This window comes from Psittacula echo (genome assembly GCF_963264785.1).
Source record: "Psittacula echo genome assembly, chromosome: 9".
NCBI classification, from domain to species: Eukaryota; Metazoa; Chordata; class Aves; order Psittaciformes; family Psittacidae; genus Psittacula; species Psittacula echo.
In genome coordinates this window covers 4238484-4265959 of record NC_137745.1, presented here as the reverse complement: position 1 = coordinate 4265959, position 27476 = coordinate 4238484, and the positions used below count along the sequence as shown (strand labels likewise).

The 27476-nt window shown below is 39.0% G+C and overlaps 1 protein-coding gene across 8 annotated transcripts in view; it reads left to right on the top strand.

Moving 5' to 3' along the window:
- Positions 1–27476, top strand: part of RAF1 (Raf-1 proto-oncogene, serine/threonine kinase) — a 44334-nt gene that overhangs the window by 7284 nt on the left and 9574 nt on the right. For 5 of the 8 annotated variants that reach the window (XR_013957704.1, XM_080625902.1, XM_080625899.1 and 2 more), the window contains 10 exons: positions 11391–11606; positions 12493–12605; positions 13654–13756; positions 15260–15417; positions 16322–16420; positions 17867–18020; positions 21346–21373; positions 21465–21592; positions 22916–23033; positions 26795–26879. Coding sequence is in view for 7 of the 8 variants with exons in the window: in XM_080625902.1 (XP_080482028.1) it covers positions 11400–11606; positions 12493–12605; positions 13654–13756; positions 15260–15417; positions 16322–16420; positions 17867–18020; positions 21346–21373; positions 21465–21592; positions 22916–23033; positions 26795–26879 (1193 nt within the window). In the remaining variant the exon portion in view is untranslated. Of the gene's footprint in view, positions 1–3725; positions 3782–11390; positions 11607–12492; positions 12606–13653; positions 13757–15259; positions 15418–16321; positions 16421–17866; positions 18021–21345; positions 21374–21464; positions 21593–22915; positions 23034–26794; positions 26880–27476 lie in introns of all 8 variants that reach the window. The other 3 variants (XM_080625900.1, XM_080625905.1, XM_080625904.1) reach the window with 2 other exon arrangements.

The following is a 27476-nucleotide window of genomic DNA, read 5'->3' as shown; positions in this document are numbered from 1 at the left end:
TCGGAGTGATACAGTGGATTGATTTCAGCTGAAAGTGAGTTCCAGAGCTTACTCTTAGATTTCTCAAACCTTTTAAGTTGACTGTGTAACTTGTTCACTGGCAATCAGGAGGTTATAAAAAGAGAGCCAGCTGATGTTGCAATCTAAGCACCGGCCATATAGTGGAAAGACTCTCCTTTGGCATGTCCACTAGTGCTATTTTTACCTATTCCAGTAAGATCTGCCCTTGTGATGTTGAATTACAGGACAGTACCTGGAATCATTTTGTTTTATAGAAGTGCTCTATGCTCTGAAGAAATCTTTCAATAAAATTGTCAGGCAGATTGACACAAAAAATTGTCTTAGATTTGAAAATACTTTTTCTTCTGTCACCCTGTCACCACAAATAATACTGCTGCTGTAACTGCAAGAGGTTCTTTCACTTCTGTTTGCGTAGTATCTGGCTGGTAGGGGGGATCTTTTAATTTTGGTTTCCTTTGTATATTGAGTGTTTTGTCTTTCTCAGTTTCTCACATGGAGACTAAATAGACAATGTGATTTTTAGAGACAGGGAATTAACCGTGTAACCCAGGAATAAGTGTAGTAGGAGGGTTTTGTCATAACTTCTAAAAAGTCTAGCTGATTTTGATTACATTTTAAGTTGATGGCTCCTTCACACAATAGAAAATTAATATTTCTTGCTGGGAATAGATTTCCAGCACTGCCAGGAACAAAGTGCTGTATCTACCAAACTGATTGCAGTGAAAACTGGAGGAAACAAGAATGTCGTAACAGTGTAGCACTGGGCTTCAGTTGTAGAAACAGCACATCTGGGATATAACCCATGCAGATGTTTGACTGTCTGAAATGTCTCACGTTTGGGATGACCTAATCTTAAACACAGTATTGTCCAGGTGGATCTTCTGAAACCATCAGTGCTTAGTATGGGAGTGACTTGTCACCACTGAAATGCAAATGTAGCAGTTTGGAGCCCTGTGTGTTTCAAACTCTTGCTCTGTTGGTTTGTGCCATCAGGTGTGTATTTGTAGCAGAATATTTCAGTTTTCAAAAGCAGTGGTTTGACACTGAAGTGTGGTCACTGATGCACTTCTGTGAATTCACCTTGCAGAACGCCTGCTTCCCTTGCTACTTCTCCTGCACTCTGGAGTATCTCAGGTGGAAATCCTGCAAGTAGGCAAACTTCCTCCAGGCCAGAGTCATTTTCTTCTCTCTTGGCTTTGCCATTGTCTTAGATGAACAATTCTTCTCAGCTTTAATTGAATCTCACATCTGCAGTAACAGCTGGTTATTTTTGTCAACTGTTCCACTTCTTAAACCCTCCTTGTTGCCAGTTCTGTTATCAAATGTTCTTGCTAATTGTTGCATTTCATGCATCTCTTATCTGTCAAGAAAAATACATGATTTTTACACCCTTACAGCTTTTACTTCTGCTGGAGGTAGAAATATCGTACCTACTGCATTAACCCATCACGTTAGTTTTATGCTGTGCCTTCTCTTTTTGGTTTTAGATGAGATTATTTTTTTCTCCTGACCGAGTTTACAATTAAAATGCTTTAGATTTCAGCCTGTAAAACCTCTACCCCTCCCCATCAGTTTTCTCTCCTTTTTCTCATCTAACATTATCCATCATACTGACTTCTCCCAAAGTTTGTCCTAGAGTCTTTTCAGCTCAGTTTTTAGCTCTTGTTTTCTTTGGAACTGGTCTTTACAAATCTCTTGACCTTGTAGCTGAATGTGAGGACCATAACTGCATCCCTGTTTTTATCAGGCTGCTAATTGTCAATCTGGCTACTTTTAAAAGACAAAATCCCAACTCTTCCCCCTCACCCTCCCATGCCTTTCTTAGTTCCTAGGAGGATGTGGTTCTCTGGTCTTCTGCTTATTCTCATGGTTCTATGGTGTTTTTATTCTTCCCTGTTTTACTCTGCTTCTGGCCCCCACATGCTTTCTGATCATGTCACTTTTCACATCTTATTCCTTGGTTATGGAATATGTCAAAAATAAGCAAACACCTCCTCCCCCTTGATTCAGTGGGGATTATTTCCTAAATATGCCATTGTTGCTGACTGCTTGTCTGCTGTTAGAACCAGCTTTTCCCTGGGGTACAAAACACAGAATCCTCCTTTCTCCAAGCCTCCCTGCTTATCTTTTTCCAAGATGGAAACAATATTCACATTATTTATATGTCATGTTCCCAAATGTTTGTCACTGAGAGGTACTCAAGTTAGTAAGTGGGGTAAATGTACAGTACAGACTGTAAGTAGGTTTGATTTTACAGTTACTAGGTGGCTCAAGGTGGGAATCCCAAAGCATTCTTCTGGTTTGTTAGTCTTTGGGGATTTGCTGTCTTGGGTAAAAACATTGCAGTTCCCCACACACTATTGAGGAAAGAGGATGCTTCTAACCAAAAGTGAGCGAGCAATGTAAGATCTCTTATTTTTTTATGTGTACTTCCTTGTATTTAATGTAAAGAAAGACATCAGGAAGCTGGGACTGTTCAGCCTGAAGGAGAGAAAGCTTTTCAATGAGGGTGGTGAGGCGCTGGCACAGGGTGCCCAGAGAAGCTGTGGCTGAGCCATCCCTGGCAGTGTTACAGGCCAGACTGGCGGGGCTTGGAGCAAGCTGCTCTAGTGGAAGGTGTCCCTGCCTGTGACAGGGGCTTGGAACTGGATGAGCTTTAAGGGCCCTTCCAACCTAAACCATTCCATGATTCTATGATCCTGCCAATGTGTAAAAATACACTGATGGGAATGAAGAGGACACCAAACTCTTCTTACTAGTGCCCAGTGACAGTGCAAGGGGCAGTGAGGACAAATTAAAACACATGAATCTCCATCTGAAAATGAGAAAATAGTTGGTTTTGCTGTGAGGGTGATCAAGCACTCAAGTTGCACAGAGAGGCTGTAGAATGTGTATTTGGGGGTGTGTGCTCAAAACCCAGCTGATGTGGTCCTGGGCAGCCCAGCATAGCTGAGCCTTCTTGAGCAGGGAGGTGGAACTAAAGTATCTTAAGAGGTCCCTTCTAGCTACAATGGCTCTGGCTGTGTTGCATCTTTTCCTTCTCTAATCATCTCTGTATGGGACTGTTTTAGGAATAGCTAAGTAGGATGAGAATTTTGGGTAAGAAAGCGTTTTACCATTTACTATCTAGTGAATGTTTTTGTATATTTAACCTACACCTCTTTCTTGAACTAATCTGAGCTTCCAGTCTTTTAATCAAGTTCTCTTCAGCTTCCCTAGGAATTCTTCCTCTTACAGTTAGTGCATTATGGAAGATACAGATAGCCTTCAAGGGCTGAGCTTCTGATTACCTCCTTGTTTTGGATCCAGGTTTTGTCATTATGTTTGTGAGTTACCATGGTGTTTCTATATTTTCCAGTGTGAGAAGAAAATATTCAACTTATACTTGATTTTACTTCATTGAGTTTTTAGCTGTGAAAGATTTTGATGTTCTTGAATAAGAATGCGATGATGTTGGGCTGGGCTGGCATTTGGTTGTCGTGCAGTCTGGCCTTACATAGTGTGTTGCATTGCACTGAAAAGTTGCATAAAATAGTGAAAGTCTGGAAGGGCCTGAAAACTCTAGGAGTAGAAGGGTGATGAACTCTACTATTGATGTAATTCACAAAGTAATTTCTTGGTTATGAATGTTGTATGTTGTACACCTGTACAAATTTGTCTTAAAATAGTAAATATCTTCTGTTTTCCTGTGTTACCTTCCACAGATGATGTACTTCATCCTTTTGTCATAGGAGTTCAGTTGCTGAAAGCAGAACTAAAGGTATAAATAACTTTCCATGGTTATCTTTCCCTTCCTCCTTACCCTGCCCCACTCTTTCTTCTGAGGTCCCTGGATCTTTCCTAGGGGACAGGAAACTTTCTGTAGCTGAGCTTGGTGCCTGTTTTCATTCACTGCTGCTGGAATGTCCTTTCTGTTTCTGAAAGAATTGCACAAAATTGGTACGATCTCTCCACTTGGTTCAGTGCTTGCTTTATCCAAAGTATGTGTTTAACTGAAGCTCTTACTTTAGTCAGTCTCCCCTGAAATGGGTATTTACTTTGCAGTGGAAAGATCTTCTTCAGTTTAGAACTTTAGGGCTTGATGTCTGCCTATCTTCTACAAATAGTATTTGCCTTGCCACACAACTACAGGCCTGTTGAGAATAATCCAGACTTAATGTAACCCATATCTGTGACGTTATCTTACAACTGGTGTTTGTGTCCCCCTCCCCATCCCCTCCTTTTTCTGAGATTGTATCTCTGAAATAAAAAGTCTACTATGGCACTTTATTAAATAAAGAAAACCCCACCCAAACCAGAAGTGTAATTTCGTGGATTATTTAGTAAAATAATATAAGCTGGCATTAAAATGAAGCATCATTTCTTTTTGGAGGCACTCAGGACAGTAAATATTTGACATAAAGTAATTTTGCTTATGTACAATCTGTAATTGCTAATTACATTCTGGTTTTATTTGGCATTTTATGCAGGTTTTTTTGCAAATACTAGTGCATAGGACACCATCAGATAAAGTTGTTAAAGCTGTTCAGGCAGCCTGTAACTAAACTACTTGAGTAGTGTCGCATTAGATTTAGTTCATATGCTCAGCTATTCCCAGGTTTTTATTTATTCCTAGGTGCTTTATTAGCAAATACAAGGGAGAATCATTTGGTCTGTCTTCTTACAGAAGAGTATCTCAGTGTTCCTTCCAAACCTTTCTTGGTGCTCTTGTCCCTGCTTCCCCCATCTATACATTGTTTCCATGCCCAGGCTCTTTGACTTGCAGTATTGACCTCCCCATGGCACTGCTGGTTCTGGCGCAGAGCCCATGGTTAATAAAGTGAATTTATTGGTTTAAAGCTGCCCTGGGTGAATGCAGAGAACACCCAACTCTGGAATTAGCTGGATTACTGCATCCTCTTGTGTCTAACTGTACAGATCATCTGGCACTGCCTGCTGTTTCGCAGTTCTAACAGCAAGTGTGGTATGGTTGAACCGGAGAGTTAGCATAACTAGCAGCTCCTAGCAGCTACTTGAATAACCTTATCTTAGGCTGAGCTCCTTTTCAGCAAACCTGAGGTGGGTTTAAAGACTGGTATGTTCTCAGTGGTAGTGTCCTCACTGTTACTTAATTTACTACATGCAACTGAGGGAGGACAGAACCAGTAATTCTTTGTGCTGAAATTCCCAGTCACTTTTGTTTAATCCTTGAGAAGTTGTGTGGGAAGGGCATTTGGTGAATTGCTGACATTTGAGTAACTTTTCCATCCTTGCTGTAAAGTGGATTAGTTCCAGGCAACTGTAAACACAGTTTGGGGCTTTCATCCCTGCTTGAAACAATTTAAGCATGAGCAAGTTCAGAATGCAAATAGGCACGTGTCTGAGAATGCCTGTGCACTTGATTGAAAGACTGGGGATAAAAAAATGCTTCTCCAGAGTGTCCTATCTGTGTAATGTCAGTGCACATGTAATCTCACAGCCCCACTTCCACAGTGCAAGGTCTGCTTTAAAGATCGTTCTAAATTGGAGGATTCTGCTCTGAAGAGTTTAATATTATAGTGAAGAAACAATAAGTCTGAGTGTGACAAGAATGTCATATAATGGGATTCTGATCCAGTCAGATGTAAGAAAGCAATGTTCAGTTTTTATTTCTAGTAATGCCTTTGAATTTGCCCAATTAAAAAATGAGAATGTCTTAAATAGAACTTCAGCTTTAATTTTAATATTTAATATAGAAGAGAACACACTTTGAGAGAAAGCATTGAGTGGCCACCTCTCAATAGTTATCGATTTTGATTATAAGGTAAAAATTATAAGTAGTTATACTAAAAAAAAAAGTGGAGGTTTTACTCCATGACATAGAGTTCTGGTGCTTTGTTAGCAAAACTTGGACAAAATGGATGTGCAGAATGTGTGTGCTTTCCTTGCTTGCCTTGGCCTTTCATAGGTATTTTAGTAACAAGTTTCTAAACTTTGCTGTGAGTCTGTATAAACTTAGCAGCTATGCCGAACTAAAATCTACAAAAGCTTGGAAAAACCTGCTGCTTTTTCCTTTTTCCCTGAGATTGGGAAAGGGGAGGATTTGGCTTCTATATCCCTGAACACTTTTAGATACAAGCAGGGTGTTCAGTGCTCCCATTTCTCTAATGAAGGAATTTGGGTTTTGTAGCAACACTTACAGAGTCTGAGCATTCGAACTTCACGTGAAGGGAGGTGGGTGACATGGCAGCAGGCTGTGTGGAAAGGACAAACCAAACAGATCTTCCCAAAAACTAGTTCAGAAATGTAGCTTGGCACTGTCCTAATCAAGGGAGGAGGGCAGGCATGAAGCGGCCAAAGGTGCAGATAGCTTGGTGACGAATAAATACCTACTAACCAGAGCCCAAAGTACAGTCTACTCCAGCCAAGGAGTATGACTTGGTTTATGCTTACTAACCAAAGTTTCACTCTGTTTACAAAGTTTTACATCTTTTTGTGCCAGAGATGAAACTTTCTTATAAGCCACGTTTAAAGCTCGTATTTTCTGCCAGAAGTGTTCATTTTGAAATGCGCCCTGGGTTTTGTTCTGTGGTGTTTTGCCTTTGTGTGTGTATTTCATTAAACATGTGTGTGACTATTAATTGTTTGCATGGATAAAAATGGTTTTGTGTGTGTTGGGAGGGGAGCTGAATATACATTTTCCTTAAAAGCTTTTGGTGTTTATTTCAGAAATAAAGGGCAAGGCATATAAACTCTGTATGGAGAGTTTAGGTTTGTATCCTGTGAACTTTCAGGTTGCTTCATTCCCAGTTTCAGCATTCCTTTGGGAGACAGATTGAAGTCTTTACCAGGTCAGCCTGAACACTTTTTGCTAGTCATGGAACAAGTTAAAGTATCTGTGGGCTGTGAATGAATGCTGTGAGTGGATGATGTGAGTGAATGACCTCTATAGGGATGTGTTACTGTGAGATGGACACATTGTATAGCCATTTTTGCTTTTGGTTTTAGTGCTTGTTCAAATGACTAATGATCAAAATTTGTAATCTGTGCAAAAAGCTCTAATGAAAAGTGCAGTCTTGGTCACCATGGGCAGAGTACTTGTGCGAGGTGGAGGAATAGTATCAGGTATCTTTTCTGCTCACATTGAGTGTTTAACATGAATAAATCAAAATCAGTTTCCTACTGGATCCACAAGAGGACTGATACACTCATACTTTTAATATCTTAAAGAAATCTTTGAACGCTGCTGTGCTGTTTTTCAGTTGTAACAGGCTGTTTGGAGGCATTTTCATGAAAGTGGAGAGTTGCTGGAAGATGTATCTTAGAGAAAAAACTTAGGAAGATGCCTGAAAACGTTCAGCTGGCAATGCATTATTTGAGCATGGCTTAACTTAAGTCTAATATCTGGTAATGTTTCCAAAATGTGCTTGTAACTTATTTAAGGGAAGAAAAGCTAGTTTTTCTGAAAGAGACAAATGAAGAATTATGTCTTTATGAAGGCATAATTGTAAAATCTTTATTTTAAACGAAATTTCTCCTTAAAGCATAATCAGACGTTTTTACTGGAGTGAATTGGTGTGGATCTTGGGAGAACTGGAGAAAACGAAATTAATTTCAGTAAAAATGGCTTTCATCAATTTCTGACTAGAGCAAAAGACCCCAAATGAATAAAAGAATTAATCCTAGGGCACAGGTTAAAGCACACTGAGAGGTAAGCTGTGCTGTGCATGTGTTTTACCTGTTCAGAGGGGCATGAAGGTGGCCATGCTAACCTGTGTGCTGGGAACTAGGATGTCTGTTGCCTTCTGCTGTTGTGCTTGGCTCCCTGTTCAATGTACCAACTAGAAATCGCCTGTGTGTGCGCAATATTACATTGTGTGGGGTTTTGGTAGGGATTTTTTGTCAGTTTGAAGCTGGTCTGGTAATTGCCATGCTGATTCTCTTACCTCATATCTGTGTCTTCAATGAGCTGTGAATCCAAAGGGGGATGGTTTTGTATATATTAATACAATTTTTAAGCTTGATTTCCTTACACTTGCAGGCAGGGGAAAGATGTCATTCAGTCACAAATTACTTCTTAAGACGAAGTTGTTATGACTGTCTCTGTTTTTCCATGATAATAACTTGGAGTAAGAACAGTGACTAGGGTTGGGAAGTGAGCATGGCTAGTAGCTGCCCATGCAGTATCAGACTTGAAGTGCTCTTGGGTAGACTCTTGGCCTGAGTGAAGAGGTATTTCTAAGGGCCTGGAGCCTCCTGTCATCCCAGATGAGGGTTGCCTCTGAATAACTGCAAAAGTCAGCAGCAGGACAGTTGGTTGCTGATGTTTCTTCAACAAGCTCCACCTTCCCAACTGCGTGTCCTTGTACCGTGGATGCCAAGAGCAGGTTTAGCAGCTTTTAATCATGGATTCCCTGTCTCTCGCCAGGGGACTGCAAGTGTCTTTTAGCCTTCCCTTTCTTCTCCCCTACCCCTCCAACCTCAGGCTGCTTGCAGGTTTTGTCCACTCCAGGCAAGATCTGGTTCATCTTCTAGTAGCTCCTTCTTGAGGTATGTGAACAGAACCCATTAGCCTTCAGTTTAGGCAGGAAGGAAAGCTAAGGGTGGCATATGCTACATTTGCTTGCTGAGTTGAGGGGGTGCTTTCATTTTCTAGAAAGGGAGCTTTCAACATCTGAGAGTGAACCCAAGCTGCCAGGGACACTATCAATAGCTCCAGCCAAAAAGAGGGCAAAAATGCATTGATGAAGTGTGGTGGCAAGAGAGAGCAGGGCGTTGCTGGGAGAGAGGATAATGCCACATGTACACAGTCCTGAGAATATCCAGCACCTCCTTGAGGCAAAGATCGTAAGAAGGAGAAGGATGCAAATGCATAATCACAGATACAACTGACATTTGTATTGTACAGAAGGCTGACAAGAGTCTTATTTTCTGACTGTGCATACAACCACCTCACTGTGTTTCTGTGATCTGGAGCATGCTGTTCTACGTTATGCAGCAGGCTTTTCATACTTGGATGAGGAAACACCCTTAGATCAGGGAAGTACCTTTTTTGGTATGAAACTTTGCTTTTGTCAGGGTGCAGTTTTGCATTTTTTGGTCGTTTCCTGTTTTCTCTTGAATTTTTATGGAGATGTTGGCAGCATGGCTGTAACATTAGCATTTTGTTAACTTAGGTCGGCAGTGACTGCAAGGAGGGGTTTGGTGGTTGCCCTGCTACTCCCTATCTCAAATAGCTCAGTAGAGAAATCCAGTTGAGCTCCTCTTGGTTTCTCTCATGTATTACCTCAAAGGGTGAAATGAAGTAGGGTTCCCCATAGAGGGTACATTAAGAGGGGGAAAGAGAACAAGCTGTCTGGGTTTTATCTTACCCTCTTATCGAACAGTTTATCTCCACTCTGCTTTTCTTATTGTCATCTAAGTAGTTACACACTTACCTGTCCATGTGCAGAATATGGTTGTTGCAGCTGTATATAACTTTTTCACCTTCCTGACTGCTGACAGGAAGGCAATTCATATGAATTGTGAGATGGTTGTAGTTGCCTGTGTGTGCTGAGCTCAGTTGTACCCCAAAATCTGTTCTCCCCTCCTCCATCCTTTTTTCAGAATGTCTCTGGGTCTTCCCATTCTTTGCTCCCTTTTTATATCAAATGTAAGACCCTTGTCTTTCATGTGTCATCAATTTAAACCCATCATTTCCAATTATCTAAATCCTATTGGATTTTGATTGGGTTTTGACCCTTTGGACAACTGGACCTGCACAAATGATGGCATTGATGTGGATACGACAACAACTGGCAGGAGGGGAGGGAAAGGATAGGCATGTTCATATTGTATATGTTGTCAGTGAAAGAAATGTTAATGAAGGGACCCAAAGATCCCAGTGTAGCAGAGTGTCAGAGGCCCAGATTCCTGCTGCTGCAGTTTGCATGCAATGGTAGGTGCTTCATGTAACCCAGACCTTTCTCTTGAAGCTTATTGGTACATGTTTCCTTTATAGCAACTACTCAGATCAGGGTTTAGGTCTGTAGCAGTGTTAAGGCCTTAAAGTCTAGCTAAGGCTTTTGGAGTTGTGCTGTGAGTGAAAAATGTTGAAATTCAAAGTTTATCCTTCTGGGCATCCCAAACTGGGCACTTCACACTAGTGGAGTTTTTTTTCCCCCCTGAATTCCATTACTTTAGCTCTTCAGCTGTAATAAACACCATCTTTTTGCTGACATAAGCAGAGGAGCTCCTTTTTTTTCCTTGGCATGAGTATCACACAGAAGGGCATGCGGAAGTGGAGGATTCAAATAATTTACAACAAAGGAGGTACTGGACCACACATGAAATGAGTTTAATAGATACTGATAGGTGTTCAGTGGAGGAGTGTTTGGTGTTATGTACTGGATGAAGTTGTTAGTGATTTCAAGGGAGCAGTGTAGGGCTTTCAGCGTAAGCCTTTTCTGAACCATAAGGGGACAGAATTAGGATTCCTTGGAAGGCTTTTGTTTTGGCATTTCCTGACTTTGCAGCTTTAATATGACTTTCTTTACCTTTCGTAAAGGTGATGTGCACAACCACTGAGGATTAATTTGGGAACTGTCTACTAACCTGGAAAAAACGTGCACTTGCACTGTGTAGTTTTGAGTATCAGTTTCTCAGATGTTCATAGAAGGATGCAGTTTTATGGAGGAAATAAACCATCATCTTATTTTCACTGTTCCTTATTCTTTCTTTTCCTTTGTAAAAGCTTGGCAATGAATCTGGCTACTTGGAAATTTAGCAAGAAGTACATTTCACTGTTCAAAACTGTTTCAGACTGTTTTTGGTTAGTTTAGAGCAAGATGCATTTGGAGTATAATTTGGAGTTCTTGCTGCATTGAAGTTGTGATAGCTGGGATAAAAAATGCACTGATACCTTTTTTTTTTCATCCCTGACTGTGCAAAAATAGTACTGTGTGCTGATCTGGAAGCATGCTTTTTATTCCAATTCCTGTTTGGCCTCTCTTTCTTAACAGTACAGTCTCTGCTAATGCTTGTATGCCATATCTGGCTTACAGGACTGTTCTTTTGGCCTGCAGCTAGCATCTAGCCACCAGGCTGAAAGCCCCTCAGGCACTGGTTACCTAAATTAACATGACGATAAACTGCTCTGTGACACCAGAGGTGCAGTGAGAGGAATTGCACATGGATCACTGGTGATCTGTTCGTGTTCAGAAAGTCAATTGCTTTCAAGACTCAGGCTATGCAGCTGTGGGTGAGCTGTACCGTGTATGTGTAGGTTGATCATGTCACAAGGCAGAAGGCAGTGCAGTTTTCAGATGCTTTCAAAAGAGGCTGTGAGGTCTGTTGTCTCAGGAGGAGACAGTGCTATTTTATAGTGAAGAATATTGTCCTTTTCCCTGACTCTCTCAATTTTTGTTTCTTAGACCGCATCGATGGAGCACATTCAGGGAGCTTGGAAGACTATCAGTAATGGTTTTGGACTCAAGGATTCTGTCTTTGATGGCCCAAACTGTATTTCACCTACTATCGTCCAGCAGTTTGGTTATCAACGCCGGGCATCTGATGATGGCAAAATATCAGATACTTCCAAAACGAGTAATACTATTCGTGTTTTCTTGCCCAACAAGCAGCGCACAGTGGTAAGTCTGCATTACCTTAACATAAGAAATATCGTACTGTTCCCATTGCTAACACTGTGGTGCGTATCTGGCAAGGGAAATGCCAAGCTTCACTAAAGGCCTTTATTGTGATTTAGTGTGTTGGCATCAGTTTGTTAATTCTAGAGGACATACTTTGAAAGCAGTGTATATGTATTTTGAGAACCTGTATTTCTCTACCTTAGTGCTATATTTTTCCTATATACATTAGTAAGATAATTTGCTTACATATTTAACATTAAAAGACAGTAGTTGGCTGATCTAAGCCTGTATGAAGTAAAACATGTAGTCATTTCTGTCACTGTTTTCTTCCCTTGGATGACTACAGTGAAGTATGGTAGTTAAAGCTGAAGTGAAACTTCTTGAGGGCACACTTCTATTTGATTTCTTGGAGCTGAGTGTACTATTAATGGTCTCACCAAAGTTCCCTGAAACATAAATTAAGCCTTTTTCTGCACTTTTGGTAACTATTTGCCTTGATTTCTATTGCTTTTATAGGCTACCTGCTTGTATGAGAACTGTATAAAATCCCAGAAACTTAATATTGTAAGAAATTGAAAAGTTATAAAATGGCTTCAGAACTTCCCTTGCGGTAGCTGGGTACATGGCAGGAAATATGCCTGCCTGGCTGGTTGGCTCAATGTGCAGCGAGTTCAATTGGAAGGCACAGCAGTCTGTTGTTACATCATGGTTACAAGTAGTTTTTCTTTCTCTGTTAACTTCAGAAGTGAACAGTTCTGCAGTTTTACTGCAACTTCTACACAAAGGAGAAGAAAAAGATTATCTTTTGTGCCCCCTCCCCCAAAAAAACCCAAATTTTAACCAAGTTCTGCAATCACTGACTCCATTCTCTTTCCGTTGATGACAGGTGAATGTGCGGAATGGGATGACCTTACACGACTGTCTTATGAAGGCACTTAAAGTCAGAGGTTTGCAGCCAGAATGCTGCGCAGTTTTTCGTCTTCTTACTGAACCAAAAGGGTAAGAGTCTGGAATGTTATATGGGAAACTTCCAGCTAGAAAATGTAAAAACCTTGAGATTAGAATAGCAGCAATAATGGTTTCTTCCTTCCCTCCTGCTAGTTTCTTTTAAAAGCACAATTTGGTTGTGAACACTATCATGTTGCTTTCTTTGCCCTCCTCGAAGGCAGCTCCTTCAGCTTCCTGGGTATTAAAAATCTTACCTTTGCCTTAAAGCTAAATATTAGAAATGTTTAAAATTGAGGGGTGCACTCAGGCTTTTGGCATACTCTATATGAAATGACTGTGATATCCCTTCATATTTTGAAATATTTGGATATTTCTCCCCTGCATTTGTAGTTGGCCAATTTCAGTGCTAGTGATTCTTAGCCAACTTAAATGAACATCTCCTCTGTGTGCTCAGTTTTAAGGCTCTACATTCCTCTACAACTTTTCAATGTTTGGATTTAAATTTCACTTCCGGTATTCCTTATTTTTTGTAGGACCGGGGATGCTGCTATTAAATACCAAATGATTCTTTTACAAGCTGAGGGAGTGAAGGTATCTCATGGAGTTAATACATTTAACTTCACACCTCGTAAGGCTTGGGCTTAATGCTCTTTTAAGTCTCAGTCATGAGGCAGTCATTTGTGGGATTACATCTCAATGTAACAGAGTCCATTCTGGGGTCACCAGTAACTTTAGTGCTGAAGCATATGATATGGCTTTCATGTCACTAAGTCTGTCATTCATAATTTCTTGTTTTGTTTGTAAGGGTATTTCTGTGACTATTACAGCTTCTAGGTGTCTTACTTCAAATAATCTATATAGCTAAATGACTTACATGTTAAAAAAGACACAGAGAAAGAAGTGAATTGCTATGTTTTCGAAGTTGCTTCTAATCTGTAAGTGAAAGACACTGAAACAGAGCTCACTATAAGAAGTTAGCCATGCTTTTCTGTATTTGTTTTCACTTTACTCAGGAAAACTCACAAACACAGATCATGGTTTAGGCCACACTTCTTAACTCCTCAGTAATTTTGTTGCCTCTCTTTTCTCTCTCTTTCAGAAAAAAAGTGCGCTTGGATTGGAATACAGATGCTGCCTCCTTGATTGGAGAGGAACTGCAAGTGGACTTTCTTGATCATGTTCCACTCACTACACACAATTTTGTAAGCTTCTGCTTTTCTGTATGTTAATGTAATTTGTATCAACTGAACCACATATGCAGTCAAGATCGTTCTAGGCCTTAGGTACCTTTTAGCTCTCTAAACACAGGAGGGATTTTGAAAGCAATGGCTTGATTCATTCACCCCTACTTGCACGGATTAGATTGGCTAAATATGAGTTTGTAATGAAATGTCAGAATTCTGTTCATATTTAGTGATTCCCAGGTGTCAGAGACCTTAAAATCTCACATTATGCATGTTCTTCAAAAGTCTAACCATTACCATTTTAATTTTAGATATGTGTATTTTTGTAACTGTCATATTAAGATCTCTTGTCTTTATAGTCAGGGAGATAACTTGCATTTTCAGTCTGTTGCTCATCAGTCAAAGAAGGCTGGATGAGTTTGGCTGTTGTAGTGGTACTGAATATATGGGGGTGCTGTTGGTTCTGCAAGGTCATGACATTGTTTTGTGAGCTAAAGCTGCCTTGTAATTTGGCAGTGTTTTTTTGTGAAAGAAAGACTTCAGATTTGTAATTCCTTCTCCAAAAGTGATTATTTGCTCAGTATAGATTGAATGAATAGAGGTGGTGGTGGGTTTGGTTATTTTTCACAAAGAGATAATGCCTAACTCTTAACAGTTTTGCATTATGTTGTTCTCCCTGAGAAACAACCATATTCCTCTTTCTAGCCTTTTTCTAGCCTTTTTGTTGTTTAATCCCAGAAATGTATTGTCCCAAGTGGAAAAACTTAAGGATTATAATTTACATCCATCCGAAAGGTCAGGATTGATTTACAAAACCTGAAAGTAGCTTTGCTTCTATTTTACATCTTCAGAAAACTACAAATAAAACTGTCTGCAGTTGATTATCAGAAAACTGGTATTTTTCTCCAGAGCTGGAATAAGCTCAAACTTCGAGCCTTCCTCCACTGTATGCTCTGGAGGATGAAACCCTTTGGTTCTTTTTAATCTTTCTGTCACATTTCAGAAGCTTTAGCAAAATGTTAAATGCCATTTAAAGAAGTAGAATTTCCTTAAACTATTTTATTTATGAAGGAATTTGTTTCTTATGCAAGGGGTGTTAGTTAGTCATAGACACGCAACAAGCATTTTGACTAATAAAGAAACAAATGAGGTGCTTTTTACAGTCTGATCCTCCTTCACCTCCTTGGAGATACTGAAAACCAATAAAAGACCCAATTCCTGGCCTACCCAGCTTTGTTGCCTTACCCAGCACAAACCAGTGCTTTTTGATCTAGACAGAACTTTTTTCCACTTTAAATAATCATGTAAAGAAAGCCGAAGTGTTTGTAAGCTTTCCAGGTTTCCAGTCAAACTGGAAATATAGGCATGAGTTCTCAAGCATGGGTTTGACTTCAGTAGCACTGTGGGGGTACTGATAACATTTTACTCATGGTGTTTGTTTATGTCAAGCTCTGAATATGTTCATCTCCGCTAAAGAAGAGAAGTTGGTAGCTTGGATTAATCATTTAATGTGTTTTCTAGGCTCGGAAGACCTTTCTAAAGCTTGCTTTCTGTGACATCTGCCAGAAGTTCCTGCTAAATGGGTTTCGGTGTCAGACATGCGGCTACAAATTCCATGAACACTGCAGCACTAAAGTCCCAACCATGTGTGTCGACTGGAGCAATATCAGGCAACTCTTGTAAGGACTGTTCCTTTTTCATAGCAACAGCAGTTCTCTGTGACAGACAAGCATTGGGTTTTTTAATCTCCCATTATAAAGTTAAATCGGAATTGTTGGGAAGTGGAGTCACTTTTGTGAATCTACAGAACTTGTGTATTGATTTCATAAAACAGCCAGCAATGATTGTCTGTTCCCAGGTGAAGAAGGCCATTTAGGTTAAATGCATTTTGCTCTTGCTGTAATCTTTAATATTCTGGGAGAAGCAAACAAGATCATGAATGAGCAGGCAGTTGCTATGATTCCCTCTGTTTCAAGCAAATAATAGTGATTCCTCCTACGTAACACCTTGTTAGAAGAAAAAAAGCACAATTCGGTTGGACTTTAGCTGTTGGAAGCATGAGTGTTCAGACCTACCACAACTTTTGACACCCTGTTGAAAATGCATGAATGGTGAGAAAACTCATGAAGGGTAATACTTTCCTAATGTTGACTAGAAAAAGTTGAAGATCATTATGTTAGAAGAAGTCCTATGATGCAGAAGTGTTAAAACCTATAATTGACCTTATGTGTCTTAGTCATTGTACTATAACTAAACTTGGTCATACAGTTACGCATTTTCTGATGCTGACGGGTTAGACTGTAGGATGACTTGTGCCACTTGGTGCTACCTAGGTTTAATAGAACGTAACAAATTTTGTATCTTAAGTTTAGAAAGAACACATGGAAATTTTCTTGGGGAGTCTGAAGACCTAGTTTTTAATCATACCATACACAGAGGAAAAACACTGTGTAAAGATAGGAATGTGTTCATCAGGTTCATTGTGCTGGAAAGAAACAGCCCTATACATTGTCAGCTTTAAAGAGCATTGTACAGGAGGTAGTGTAGCAGTTGAAATTATAATTGTTTCTGTTGATATTTCAGATTGTTCCCAAATTCAAATATCAGTGACAGTGGTGTCCCTGCACTACCTCCCTTGACAATGAGACGGATGCGGGAGTCTGTCTCCCGGATACCTGTTAGGTAAGCTAGTATTTCCTGTCATTTCTGGTTTGGGAAATACAGTTTTTTAAAAGCAAAAAACCAAAATGCCCCCAACTCCTCAAAACTAGGACCATCTCCTAGAAAATTGGGATAAATGTGCAAGAAGGCAACACCACTTCATCACAGATAACATGTAGTGTCCTTTCTTGTTCTTACATTCAAGCAAAACACTGATTTGGAATTTTATCTTTTTAATTTTAAATCTTAAGACTAAGGGAGGGTATTAAAGGTTTTCTGGAGACCTTTGTTTTCCTTCCTAAGCAATTCAAGGCTCCCTCTGGTATTTTCATTGATTTTATTTTATCTGAGTAGGTAGTACATATGTAAAGGCATGTGACTCGTTTTGCACAGCTGGCATACATCAACTAAAATAAGGTTCCAATGTTATGGTGGCAGATAAGAGTTTAAAGAGAGAACAGTGGAAACTCAAAATATGCTCCACTAAAAGAAAATCTGAAACCTAAAAAGAGTGTCTGTAGTTTTAAATGCTAGACTAAAACCTGCTTTCTGGCTGACTTCTGAGCCTAATTTGTGCCTGTATTCTTTTCCTTGAAATTCTAGAGGCTGCAGAGGGCAGGCCATCTCTTGTTTTCCCTACATCCGTTTGAAAGTCTTGGCCTGTTCAGGAATGAGGCACAGAGCACGTAGCTGACTTACAAATGGTTCTATATATTCATTTATTTTTTTTTTAGTAGCAAATACATCAGGAATTGATCTTATGTTCTCTTTGCCATCCTACTCTCTTTCCAGCGTTGCTGAACAATGACTGTTAACTTGATAGGTTTTTAAGCTTTTTGTGAAGCCTGGCTGATTTCAGTTAGGATACTTGTGTGATTTGGGATAAATAAAGTATGAATGACCTTAGCTGTGATTTATAACTCTTTGTTGAACTGGAGTTTAATGTTGGCCTCCTTTTAACTGGTATTGGGTTTCATGACTTCCTTGCTGGCTGTTCTCTGCGAACCATTGAACAGTCCTGCAAAGCTTTGCAAATTCAGGGCTTAGCAGTAAAAAGAGCTCTTAAGCTATGCACTGAACAGGTTTGAAATGAGCAGTTTGTCTAGATTTCACAAGCCTGAATTAATCTAACAGAGCCAGTATTTTATCAGTACGCTGAATGTGATTTGATGGGGATTGAGATGAGCTGTGGCAAAATTCATAACAGCAGAAATAGACTTATGTTAAACACGCTAGATAAGCGTGTGAGCTGACAAGATCTTCAAGTTTCCTCATTTATTTTCTAACTTAAACTTGGAATGAGTCAGCTGACCAAATAGTTCAGTTGGTGTGCAAGTCCCAGCTTTTTCTGTGCTTGGAATTCTGTGTATATTGCTTTTGGACAGGTTACATTGAACAGTATGAGTCAGATGTTAGAAGGGAAAAAAATAACCACAACTTTCCCTTTTTTTCCTCTTTCCTTCTCAGTTCCCAGCACAGGTATTCTACACCTCATGCCTTCACCTTCAACACAACAAATCCTTCCTCTGAGGGTTCTCTTTCCCAAAGACAGCGATCTACGTCCACACCAAATGTCCATATGGTTAGCACTACAATGCCTGTAGACAGCCGGATAATAGAGGTAATGCTGATGGGGAGGGAATAGCTGAAAGTTAAACTAGAATTGTGACTGGCCATTTGATAGTCACTGGTTGGGTTTTCTTCTTTGCTTTTGGTCATTACTGTTTGCCTTGGTTGAGTGCTGAAGAAGATACGTGGCACATTTGCATAGAAAGCTGATAGTTCATTCTTAGTCTTTATATATTTTTTCTGAAGTTCTAGGTAGATTTTTTGGGGCCTGTGAAGATGTGGGGGAGCTTAACAATCAAGTTTCACAGAGCCAAAAAGAACATAAACTCAGTTTTGCTGAAGAAATGCTTATTAGGCATGCATAAAAACGTTCTTCCAAACTTACAAATCTGGATTTGTTGGGAGCTGGTGTTTATTTTCAGTCAGACTACAAGTACTGTAAGTCTGGATGTAGTTCTCGGAGTTGGAATACTCAAGTCAAAACTTTCTTGCAGGATGTTTTGTGTTATATCTGAATGGAATTAACAGTGATTCTGGGCTTGTGTGCTAAAGCCATCTGTATCTCAGAACATTTTTCTGCTGTTACTTGCTTTCAAGCACCTTTTTTCTTTTTCTTCTCTACCTTAACCTGGCAGTAGTGAGAGACAGCTCTTTGAAGTCAGGCCTAAAGTGGTTGGGGTTTGTTTCGTGATGATAAAATAAAGGAGTGGTGTGCAGGAAAGGTTTGCAGAAAGAAGTGCTGAACTGCAAGACTTCAGAGAGGTTTGTTGGCTTTTTTGCTCTGGAATAGTTTAAAAACTGTTTAGGCCAAGCAAAAGCCTTTGACTGCCAAGTTTACTTGCATCTTCAGCTGGTAGTTTATAGGCTTCTCTGAAATGTGCTGGAGAACTCCTCTGGACGTTTCACCTGAAGAAAAGTTTACTGCAGCCCAGTGAAGTTGTTTTGGTGAGAAGCTTTGTGTCAGCTGAGCTTTATGGGGAAAGGTATTCTCCTTTCTGTTTGGTTTTCTTAGGCTTACAGTCTTTTATACACCTTCAGAAGCCTGGCTGACCAGCTTTTATGGTATGAAAAATAATGAAAAAGTCAGGAAAGAGAATATGAGTTATTGAACTTTGTAGTCTGATGAGCCTTTAAGTAAACTTTGCTTGCGTTATCCTTTATGCATAGCAGTAAAGACAGAACTGCTTTCAATTCTGGCTCTTCATCATATCACAGGGACTGAATAAAAATCGCTGCCATGTCTTAAAGGCAATAGCTGCTTTTCCAAAAGGCTCCAAAACCCGAAAAAGTTAAAAAACCCCTAAACACCACAGAAGATATGGAGACCTTCTCATATGACATGAGAAAGACCACCTTAATAAAGTGGTTTACCAAAGGATAGATACTAGTGAACTTTTGGGTTTCAATGAGAATACTGCAAAGTTTTACTGTGCTTAATGATCATCTCTCATCAAATTACTCTTTCTTTCATTTATCCTAACATTTAATTCTTTCATTTTTAAATTTTCTTTTGTACTTCCTCTGTTCTTTTCTCTCATCTCTTACCGTGTTGGCCTAGAATAACAGCCTGAATGCTTCTCCCAGTTCCTGGTGCAGACGGTTTTGTTTGAGGGGAAGAGTAGGTATTTTCTTGGTGCCTTTTGTTTTCTTGTGATTAACAGGATTGTTGTAACTTGTAAGCCATGGCAGTGTCCACATTCAGTGTTTAATCTGGCCTTGATTTGGTGCACATGTTTATAGCATGTTTATACTTAAATATTGAGGACACTAATAGGAAGATGCAAATTGGTGGAAGTGCTTTACTTTTAGTTTAGCTGGATGAATCTACACTGCAATGAGATTTGGTGTGAGTTTGAATAGGCTTGAATTAAAGATGCCTTCGTTCACACAGTTTTTAAAGCAAGGCCCTTAAGCAGATATATTGTGTAGCTTTTTTTTTTTCCCTCTCAAAACTTTTGTTGCATATAAATGTAAAAAGCCCTTAGATTAAGAGCATGATTTATTTTATTCATATCCAAGTAAAGCTGCCAGACTGCAGCACTGTGTATGGTATGATTTGTGTTGTAAGAACAGCTCTAAAGAATGCTGGGTTTGGTTCATTTGCTGTTGGATTCATAAGCAGAAAAGAAAATATTCACATCAGGATTGAAGTTCAAAATTACTTTTTTCTTAAATAAGGATTACATGTGCATCAGTTTGAGAATAATTTATTTAGCTGTCCTTTTCCAGCTCACTTGAAAGCAGTTCCATTCCCAGGCTGATGTACAAAACCCATCACCTGGTGTTGATTCAGGGTCTTAAAGAGTTTTATTGTCTTCAAAATGGACAAAAGTAGAGTTAGAATTACTATGCAAGAATACTGGGTGTAGAGTCAAGCTTGGGAGAATGCAACTAGCAAGCTAAAATGATGTATTTCATAAATGAATCTTTACTAAGAGAAACTGAGTTAACTTGAAAACTGTATGGTGGAATGTAGGCTTGTTCTGTCCTCCTATGACGTCTTACATTTATTATTCTACTAATGAGTGCGAAAGTTTGACTTGACTTCTATTAACTTTGACACTATTTAACATTTCTGTAGTGCATGTTCTTGCTTTGTACTTAATACAGTACCTGGATATTTTACCTTTCCTGTATGTACTTTGGGATAATACATAGCAGGTGAGAAAAGTTGTAAAGTCTTGTTTGTCAGAGCTTAGTTATCTTGTGCATGGCTGTAGAATTGTGTTGTAAAGTGCCTGTGGCATGAGGTGAGAGTTGTCGCACTGTGCCAGCTAGTGAACTGTGTAAGAACATGCTTTTCAAATACCATCACACATTGATCTATGGGAAAATGTCTTGAAAATAAGATGCTTTTTATATTAGGGCACCAGATGTAGCCTTTTTTGGGTTGAAAGAGTATGGCAGAGATACTGAAACATGTATGTTGACTTGGAATATTGGAGGAGCTTTTAAAAGCTTTCCTCCTTGTAATGCCAAAGCTTTTGGAGAACCCCCAGAGGTATAGGACCATCTCAGGAGCTATGCTCAGACCTGAAATACACGCATGTGCAAAAATCCCATGGTGGGAATGCAGACAGGATTTGCAGTGGTTTTTCTTGTTCTGTGTCTTTTTCTTTTCCTTTTTTTCTTTTTTCCTTTCTTTTTTTGGCAGTAACACCTCTGAATATGCTGTGAATATTTTAAGTGTTTTGGAAGAATTCACAAATTGCATGGGTTTTAGCATAGAAACCAAGCTGCCATCTTTTGGAGGATGTTGGTCAAGACCATTTGCACTTGACCAAAACTCTCAGGAACAATTTCAGCACTATTCCTGCATCTTCTTTTGTATGCTGTCAAATGTTTATTAACTTTATTACCTATCTTCTCTGTTCCAGGATGCAATTCGAAGCCATAGTGAATCAGGTATGTTTTCAAAACCTAAAATAATTTGGAATGTTATTTTGTGTTTATTTTCTAGGTCATAAATTGTTTTTCTTCTATTTTAATATTTCAGCCTCACCCTCTGCTCTGTCTGGAAGTCCTAACAATATGAGCCCAACTGGCTGGTCTCAGCCTAAAACCCCAGTCCCAGCTCAAAGAGAACGAGCCCCTGGATCTAATACACAAGAAAAGAACAAAATTGTAAGTATGGCAATGTCTGATTTATAGATTTTTAATTATGTGAAGTGGGCTGGGAGTAGTGGTGGTGCGTTGGGATACATTCCTGTAATTAAAAGGCAATACAAGCTGATGGCAATCGTAGAATGGTTTGGGTTTGAAAGGACCTTAAGATCATCCAGTTCCAGCCCCCTGCCAGTGAGCAGGGACGCCTCACACTAGACCATGTCACTCAAGGCTCTGTCCAACCTGGCCTTGAACACTGCCAGGGCCGGAGCATTTACCACTTCTTTGGGCAACCTGTGCCAGTGCTCACCAGCCTCAGAGTAAAGAACTTCTTCATTATATCCGACATGAACTGCCCCTGTTCAAGTTTGAACCATGCACTGTGTGTATGTAATAGCAATATAATAGTAACTAGCTTGGGAAGGATAGCACTATTGCATTGTAAATACCCAGAACTAATTGTCAATACAGAACACTTTATCTCAGACAGCATTGTGAAGTTATTTTTCAGTACAGATTTGAGGATTACTTTTCTAAATCTTCAGGGTCTGCATCTTTTCTTAAATTCTTTTTTAATATGTTTAAAATTAGCCTTAGTTATCACTGTTTGAACTGTGTTGCCATAGCTTCCATAGAAATTGGCTATTTGATAGCGCTGTCATTTTGATAGGGAAGTTAATCACAGTGTCTCAGGGATTTAACAAAATACAAGTTTTCCCTCAAAGGCTTGATTTAAACTTTGGGTGGGAATAGTTACAACAATAATGAATAATATCTCAAATTTCTTTGAGGCTTATAGTATTAAAAATGAAAATACAGTTGTTTAGTGGGACTCCCAGTTGTCAATCGCTGCGGCATTGGAGAATTCTGCTCTCATCTTTTTGGTTTATTCTTTTTAAATATGTAAAGGAGTTCCTGAATTTTAGTATTGCTGTTTTGAAAAAGTCAGTATTTCAGATGTCTTTTAATAGTTGATTATGGAATATTTGTTCCTCTTAAGATCTAAGATAGGAGTTTATGTTTCTAGTGCAGAACTTAGCCATAGCTTCCTAAGCAGGTCAAGCCATTCAAGAAAATGTTGCTGGTGTGGAGCAGTGTGGTTTTGGCTTTGGGTTTTTGTTCAGTTGTTTGGTTTTGGGATTTCTTTGGTTTTTTTGTAAACAAACTCGCCACCCCTCACAAATTGAGGAGAGAAAAACAAAGTCCAAACTGCCTGGCAAAACTCTTGGGGTTTCAGTGCATCTTAAACATGTATAAAGGGAGTTCTTTCATTCTTGGTGTGTATATAGAATATATTCGATTGAATACTAAAAGTAAAAACCATGTCAATTTTTGTTCCAGAGGCCTCGTGGACAGAGAGATTCCAGTTATTACTGGGAAATAGAAGCAAGTGAAGTCATGCTTTCTACCAGAATAGGGTCAGGTTCTTTTGGAACAGTTTACAAAGGCAAATGGCATGGTAAGTTCTTAACAAGTGTTACAGTTTTCTCAAAACTTTGATAAGGTAAAAGGTAAATCCAGAAACAGGTAAAATTGTTTTAATGGTGCTGTGTGCTTATCTGCCACCAAAGGCACTAGGTGAGAAATACTCATTTCCTAATACTAGCTGTGCAGAATTTAAGGCAAACAACAGACATCAAACTCTGAATCTCACAACTGCCATCTACATGTGTACTGTATTGGAGCCAACATTGTTTTCTTTATCACCACGTTCTCCAACAGCTTGTTCTCTGTGGAGATTTTTTTTTTTTCTGTTGTCAGGATTGAATTGGCAGAATTACCTGGGAAATTTCACATCCTGATGTGGAATTATAGTTACCTGTTTTTCAATACCTCTGTGGTTTAGTTAGCATAATATATTCAAGGTGGCAGGGAAAGGAAATGAGCATAAATTGCTTTTGCTGTGGAGTCTTTCTAAGGAGAAAATGGTTGATGTGAGAGTTTATGATATAAAATTAGCTGGAATACTTTGAAAAGAGGCACACTGAGAACTACAGAACCAGTTTCTAAATTCAGGGCTTGTGATGTAAAAACAAACACACACAAACATCTGTAGGCCCTTATTTAAATAGCATTATTGTCATAAAATAAGCTGGAAATTTACCTTCCACCCTCTATTTTTAAAGAATAAATACTTGCATGTCTTGAGCTGACAGTATCTTGGCTTAACAGGACTATCCTTATGCTACAAGTAATATTAATGAATAGATAAACTGATTTTCATTATATAAGTGAAATGGAACACAAAACAAGAGGAAAAATAGGTTAAATAAGAGTTTACACAGGATGCAAGGCAAAAAATGAGAATTTCTCATTAATATTTATTGTAATAAAACATTCGCAACTCTTCATATCAAGAGCTTTGGTGTGCTAAACAGGAAACGTATGGAGCTACATAGTTAGAACTCTCAGTTGTGTGCACAGGATGGCTGTCTCCTGACTCAGTATTGATAACATTTAATATTTGTTGTAACTTTTTATATTCTCCTGATTTCTCAGGGAAGTCAAAATTAAATTACTATTTTTGGTTGTTTGTTTTTTTGGGTTTTTTTTAACTCATTTTTGGTCTGGTCTTAAGAAACTTCCAGGGTTCTATTTCTTACAAGTCTTTTCCGTTTAGAACTGAAGAAACAGGGTGTTCACTGTGCTTATTAGTGAAACTGCAGAGGTTTTTCTGTAGTAACCTAATACTACAAATGCAGCAATAAACATGGTGAAGCTAAATAAAATTAACTGGGCAGATTGCTGCAAACTTCAGTAGAAGAGCCAGGTGAAGTTAGAGGTGTTGGGTTTCCTGAAACACCCAGCTACAAAGGACTGTTTGCAGTGAACCTTTGGGAGGTTGTGTACAACTGGATGCAAACCGTGTTAGGTTTCCAATGAGCTTTCCTGATTTAGTCTTCCACACTGAAACTGAAGTGTCAAGGGCAGTCTTGCGCTGAGGAGTGCGTGTCTCAATATGGAATAACTTCCATATTTTTCCAGCTTGTTCTGATGGTTAAGTACTAATTCTCATATTTGCACCACTTCTGTTACAGACCGCATTTGGATCCTGTAGTGTCCTGTAGCATGCTTCTAAATTTAAAAGGCGGAAAGAGAACCAAGGCAGTTTAAATGGGTTGGAAGACTACCTATCATAAACACTCACATTTCCCCTTTGACCCTGGTAATCAGCTCTAGGGTTTTGGTGGTTGGGGGGGTTGGTGGAAGCTGATTTATCTTCAGATTGCTGCTAAACAAAACAAGTGCTATTGTGTATTTGCTTCTGTAGAGGAAACTGCTTGGGAAATTCCATCAAGCTTAAAAGAAAGTGTGGCACCTCATTCAGTGAGACCACTATACGGTTAAAAACATCTCTTCATCTGTGGAGCAAGGATCATAATGGAGAATAAACTGAAAAATCATCTGAAAACATATGGCCTGTAATCAGTGGGTGCTGAATCCTTGCGTTGTCTGGGCATAGCTCTCAGCAGTGTACTTCAAGTGTTGGTAGACCATCTATTGATCTTGCATTGTACATCAGTAGGAGTCACAGTAGGAACTGGCTGCTTCAAAGCCTCTGATGTTGGTGCTCATATGAACGTGTTGTCTTTCTACCAGTTATACTCTCTAAGCAGAGAGACCTGTAAGTTATCAAACATTATGCATACCACAAATATGTGATGGTTCTCTTTATGAGGCTGAAATAGGAAGTATATTGCATTTACTGAAGTGAAAGCAAGAAGATAGAAAGTACAATAACATATTCAGTAGTTATGCATCTTTTGTGACTTCAAGTTTTACAGCAAATTAAGCAGCTGGCAACTACAGTGGAAGATACTTCAGTATTTAGTGGTTAAGTATTCCTAATGTTTTCAGTTGATCATTATATTCTAGAGACATGCTAACATTTTCACATGTATCTTTGAAAAGAGGCCATATTAAGAAGAAGAAAACCGGTGATTGTGGTGAAGTCTGTCACTCTAGTGATTTTTTTAAATGTAGGTGATGATTCAGTAATGCTAAGAGGCAGCACCCTTTAAACTGTGGGATAAGTCTATATTGGAGTATAGAACCTCTCAAATCTTTTTACTGCATGCGGACTAAGGTTGAAGTTTCAGTTTGCCTGAACTACTTATATCTTCTTGTGACAGTGTTAGGGCAAGTTTATCTTGAATTCTAAAATGCTGTCCATCCACAGTTAAATGTGATGCTTGCTTCTTTCCCAGAGGAGTTAGTGGGTTTTGCTGGTGGTGCTTTTACTTTTGTTAGTTGCCTCCACTATTGCACCTTTTTTGAATCTCTTCACTTCTACTGTTTTCTGGATGTACACTGTAAAGGTTTTTACAACTTCATTCTCTAGAAACAGCCTCTAAACAGATAGCACTGGATCATCATCTATTCCCTTTGTATTACCATTTAACAGACACTGAAATTTAAAGCAAACACTGACAGTGAAAGCAATTCAAATGTAGTTTTTAACTAAAACTTTCTAATCTATCATCTTAAAAGAACAGTAAAGAGGTTCTGCTTTCTGGAGTCCCCAGATTTGCTGTTGAAATACTAAGATCAGTGATTTTTCTGCTCTTCCTTGGTAGAAGATTTACCCCCCCGTTGCTGGAATTTAGCAGTATTTAAATCTAGCAAGGTTAGGGTATATACATTATATGTATATATAGTTTATATATATGAACTTTAATATACAGAATTATAGAACAGTTAGGGTTAGAAAGGACCTTAAGATCATATAGTTCCAACTCCCCTGTCATAAGAATACAAAGATGTATATATATATGTGCACTAAAGCTGGATAGAAAAACGGAAAGTGATGAAACTTTGGATACTGTTTGGAAGCCAAGACACTCTGACGTGACTGTGTTTGAAATAAGATGCTGAGAATGCAGCTGCACTAGAATACCTGCCTTTTCAACAGCTATTTCAGATGTTAGTAGCTTTATATCCGGCAGAAAGCATTTGTGTAATGCTAGCCACAGTTAGAAACTAGAAGGGAAGCATGTGAACAATTAGTGACTTTTTCCATTAGACTGAAGTTCAAGTAAATGAATTGCTTGATATGGTGGAAGTTTATATGTCTGCAGGAAAACTCTTGACCTGTTACAAGTTACTAGAGTTGTACTGTGCCCAAATGGGGAGTGTTAAGAATATTGTATATTAATGTTACTTTGGGAGGGCAAAAGAAAGCTGCATTTTTAGTAACTTCTTTGGTAACTGTATTTTCAGGGGATGTAGCAGTGAAGATACTAAAGGTTGTAGATCCAACCCCAGAACAGTTCCAGGCTTTCAGAAATGAAGTGGCTGTGTTAAGGTAAGTTGCTAGTTTTGCTGCTAAATTCTGTTATTCCAAGGCACTCACTTGACTATTACCCCTCCTTTAAGCTGTCTTGCCCAATATTCTGTTTGAGAGATACCAAAAGCAGATCTGCAGAGAAGAGTAAACGAGACAGTATAGTGATACTTGCTGTGAGACAGCAATCTCAATTCAGAGTATTTCAGTAGTTCTTCACTATTCCTGAAGGTTGTATTTTCAGATGAATAATAGTAACACCCATAGTTGTTCAGGTCCTTTTTGGAATGCAGGAAAAGATGAGGATGGGTAAATTCTGCCATAATTCTTATTACTGGGCAGAATACATGAACTTTGTACCTTTCACAATTGCAGCATAACTACTTACTTTGATGTATACTCTGATCTACAGAACTCTTTTCTGCTTGCAAATGCTGCTTTTGTAATGTCCAGTTAAGTAGCCATAATGTTAATCCTGAAACAGAACCACTTAGAGTACATAAGAACTATCTTTTAATTCCTTCACAGTTTATAGTAACCCTTCAGTTTCCTGTTGGGATTCAGTCTTTTATCTAAATCTGTCACTTTTTCCCAGCTTTCAGGGTAATTTCTAGTATT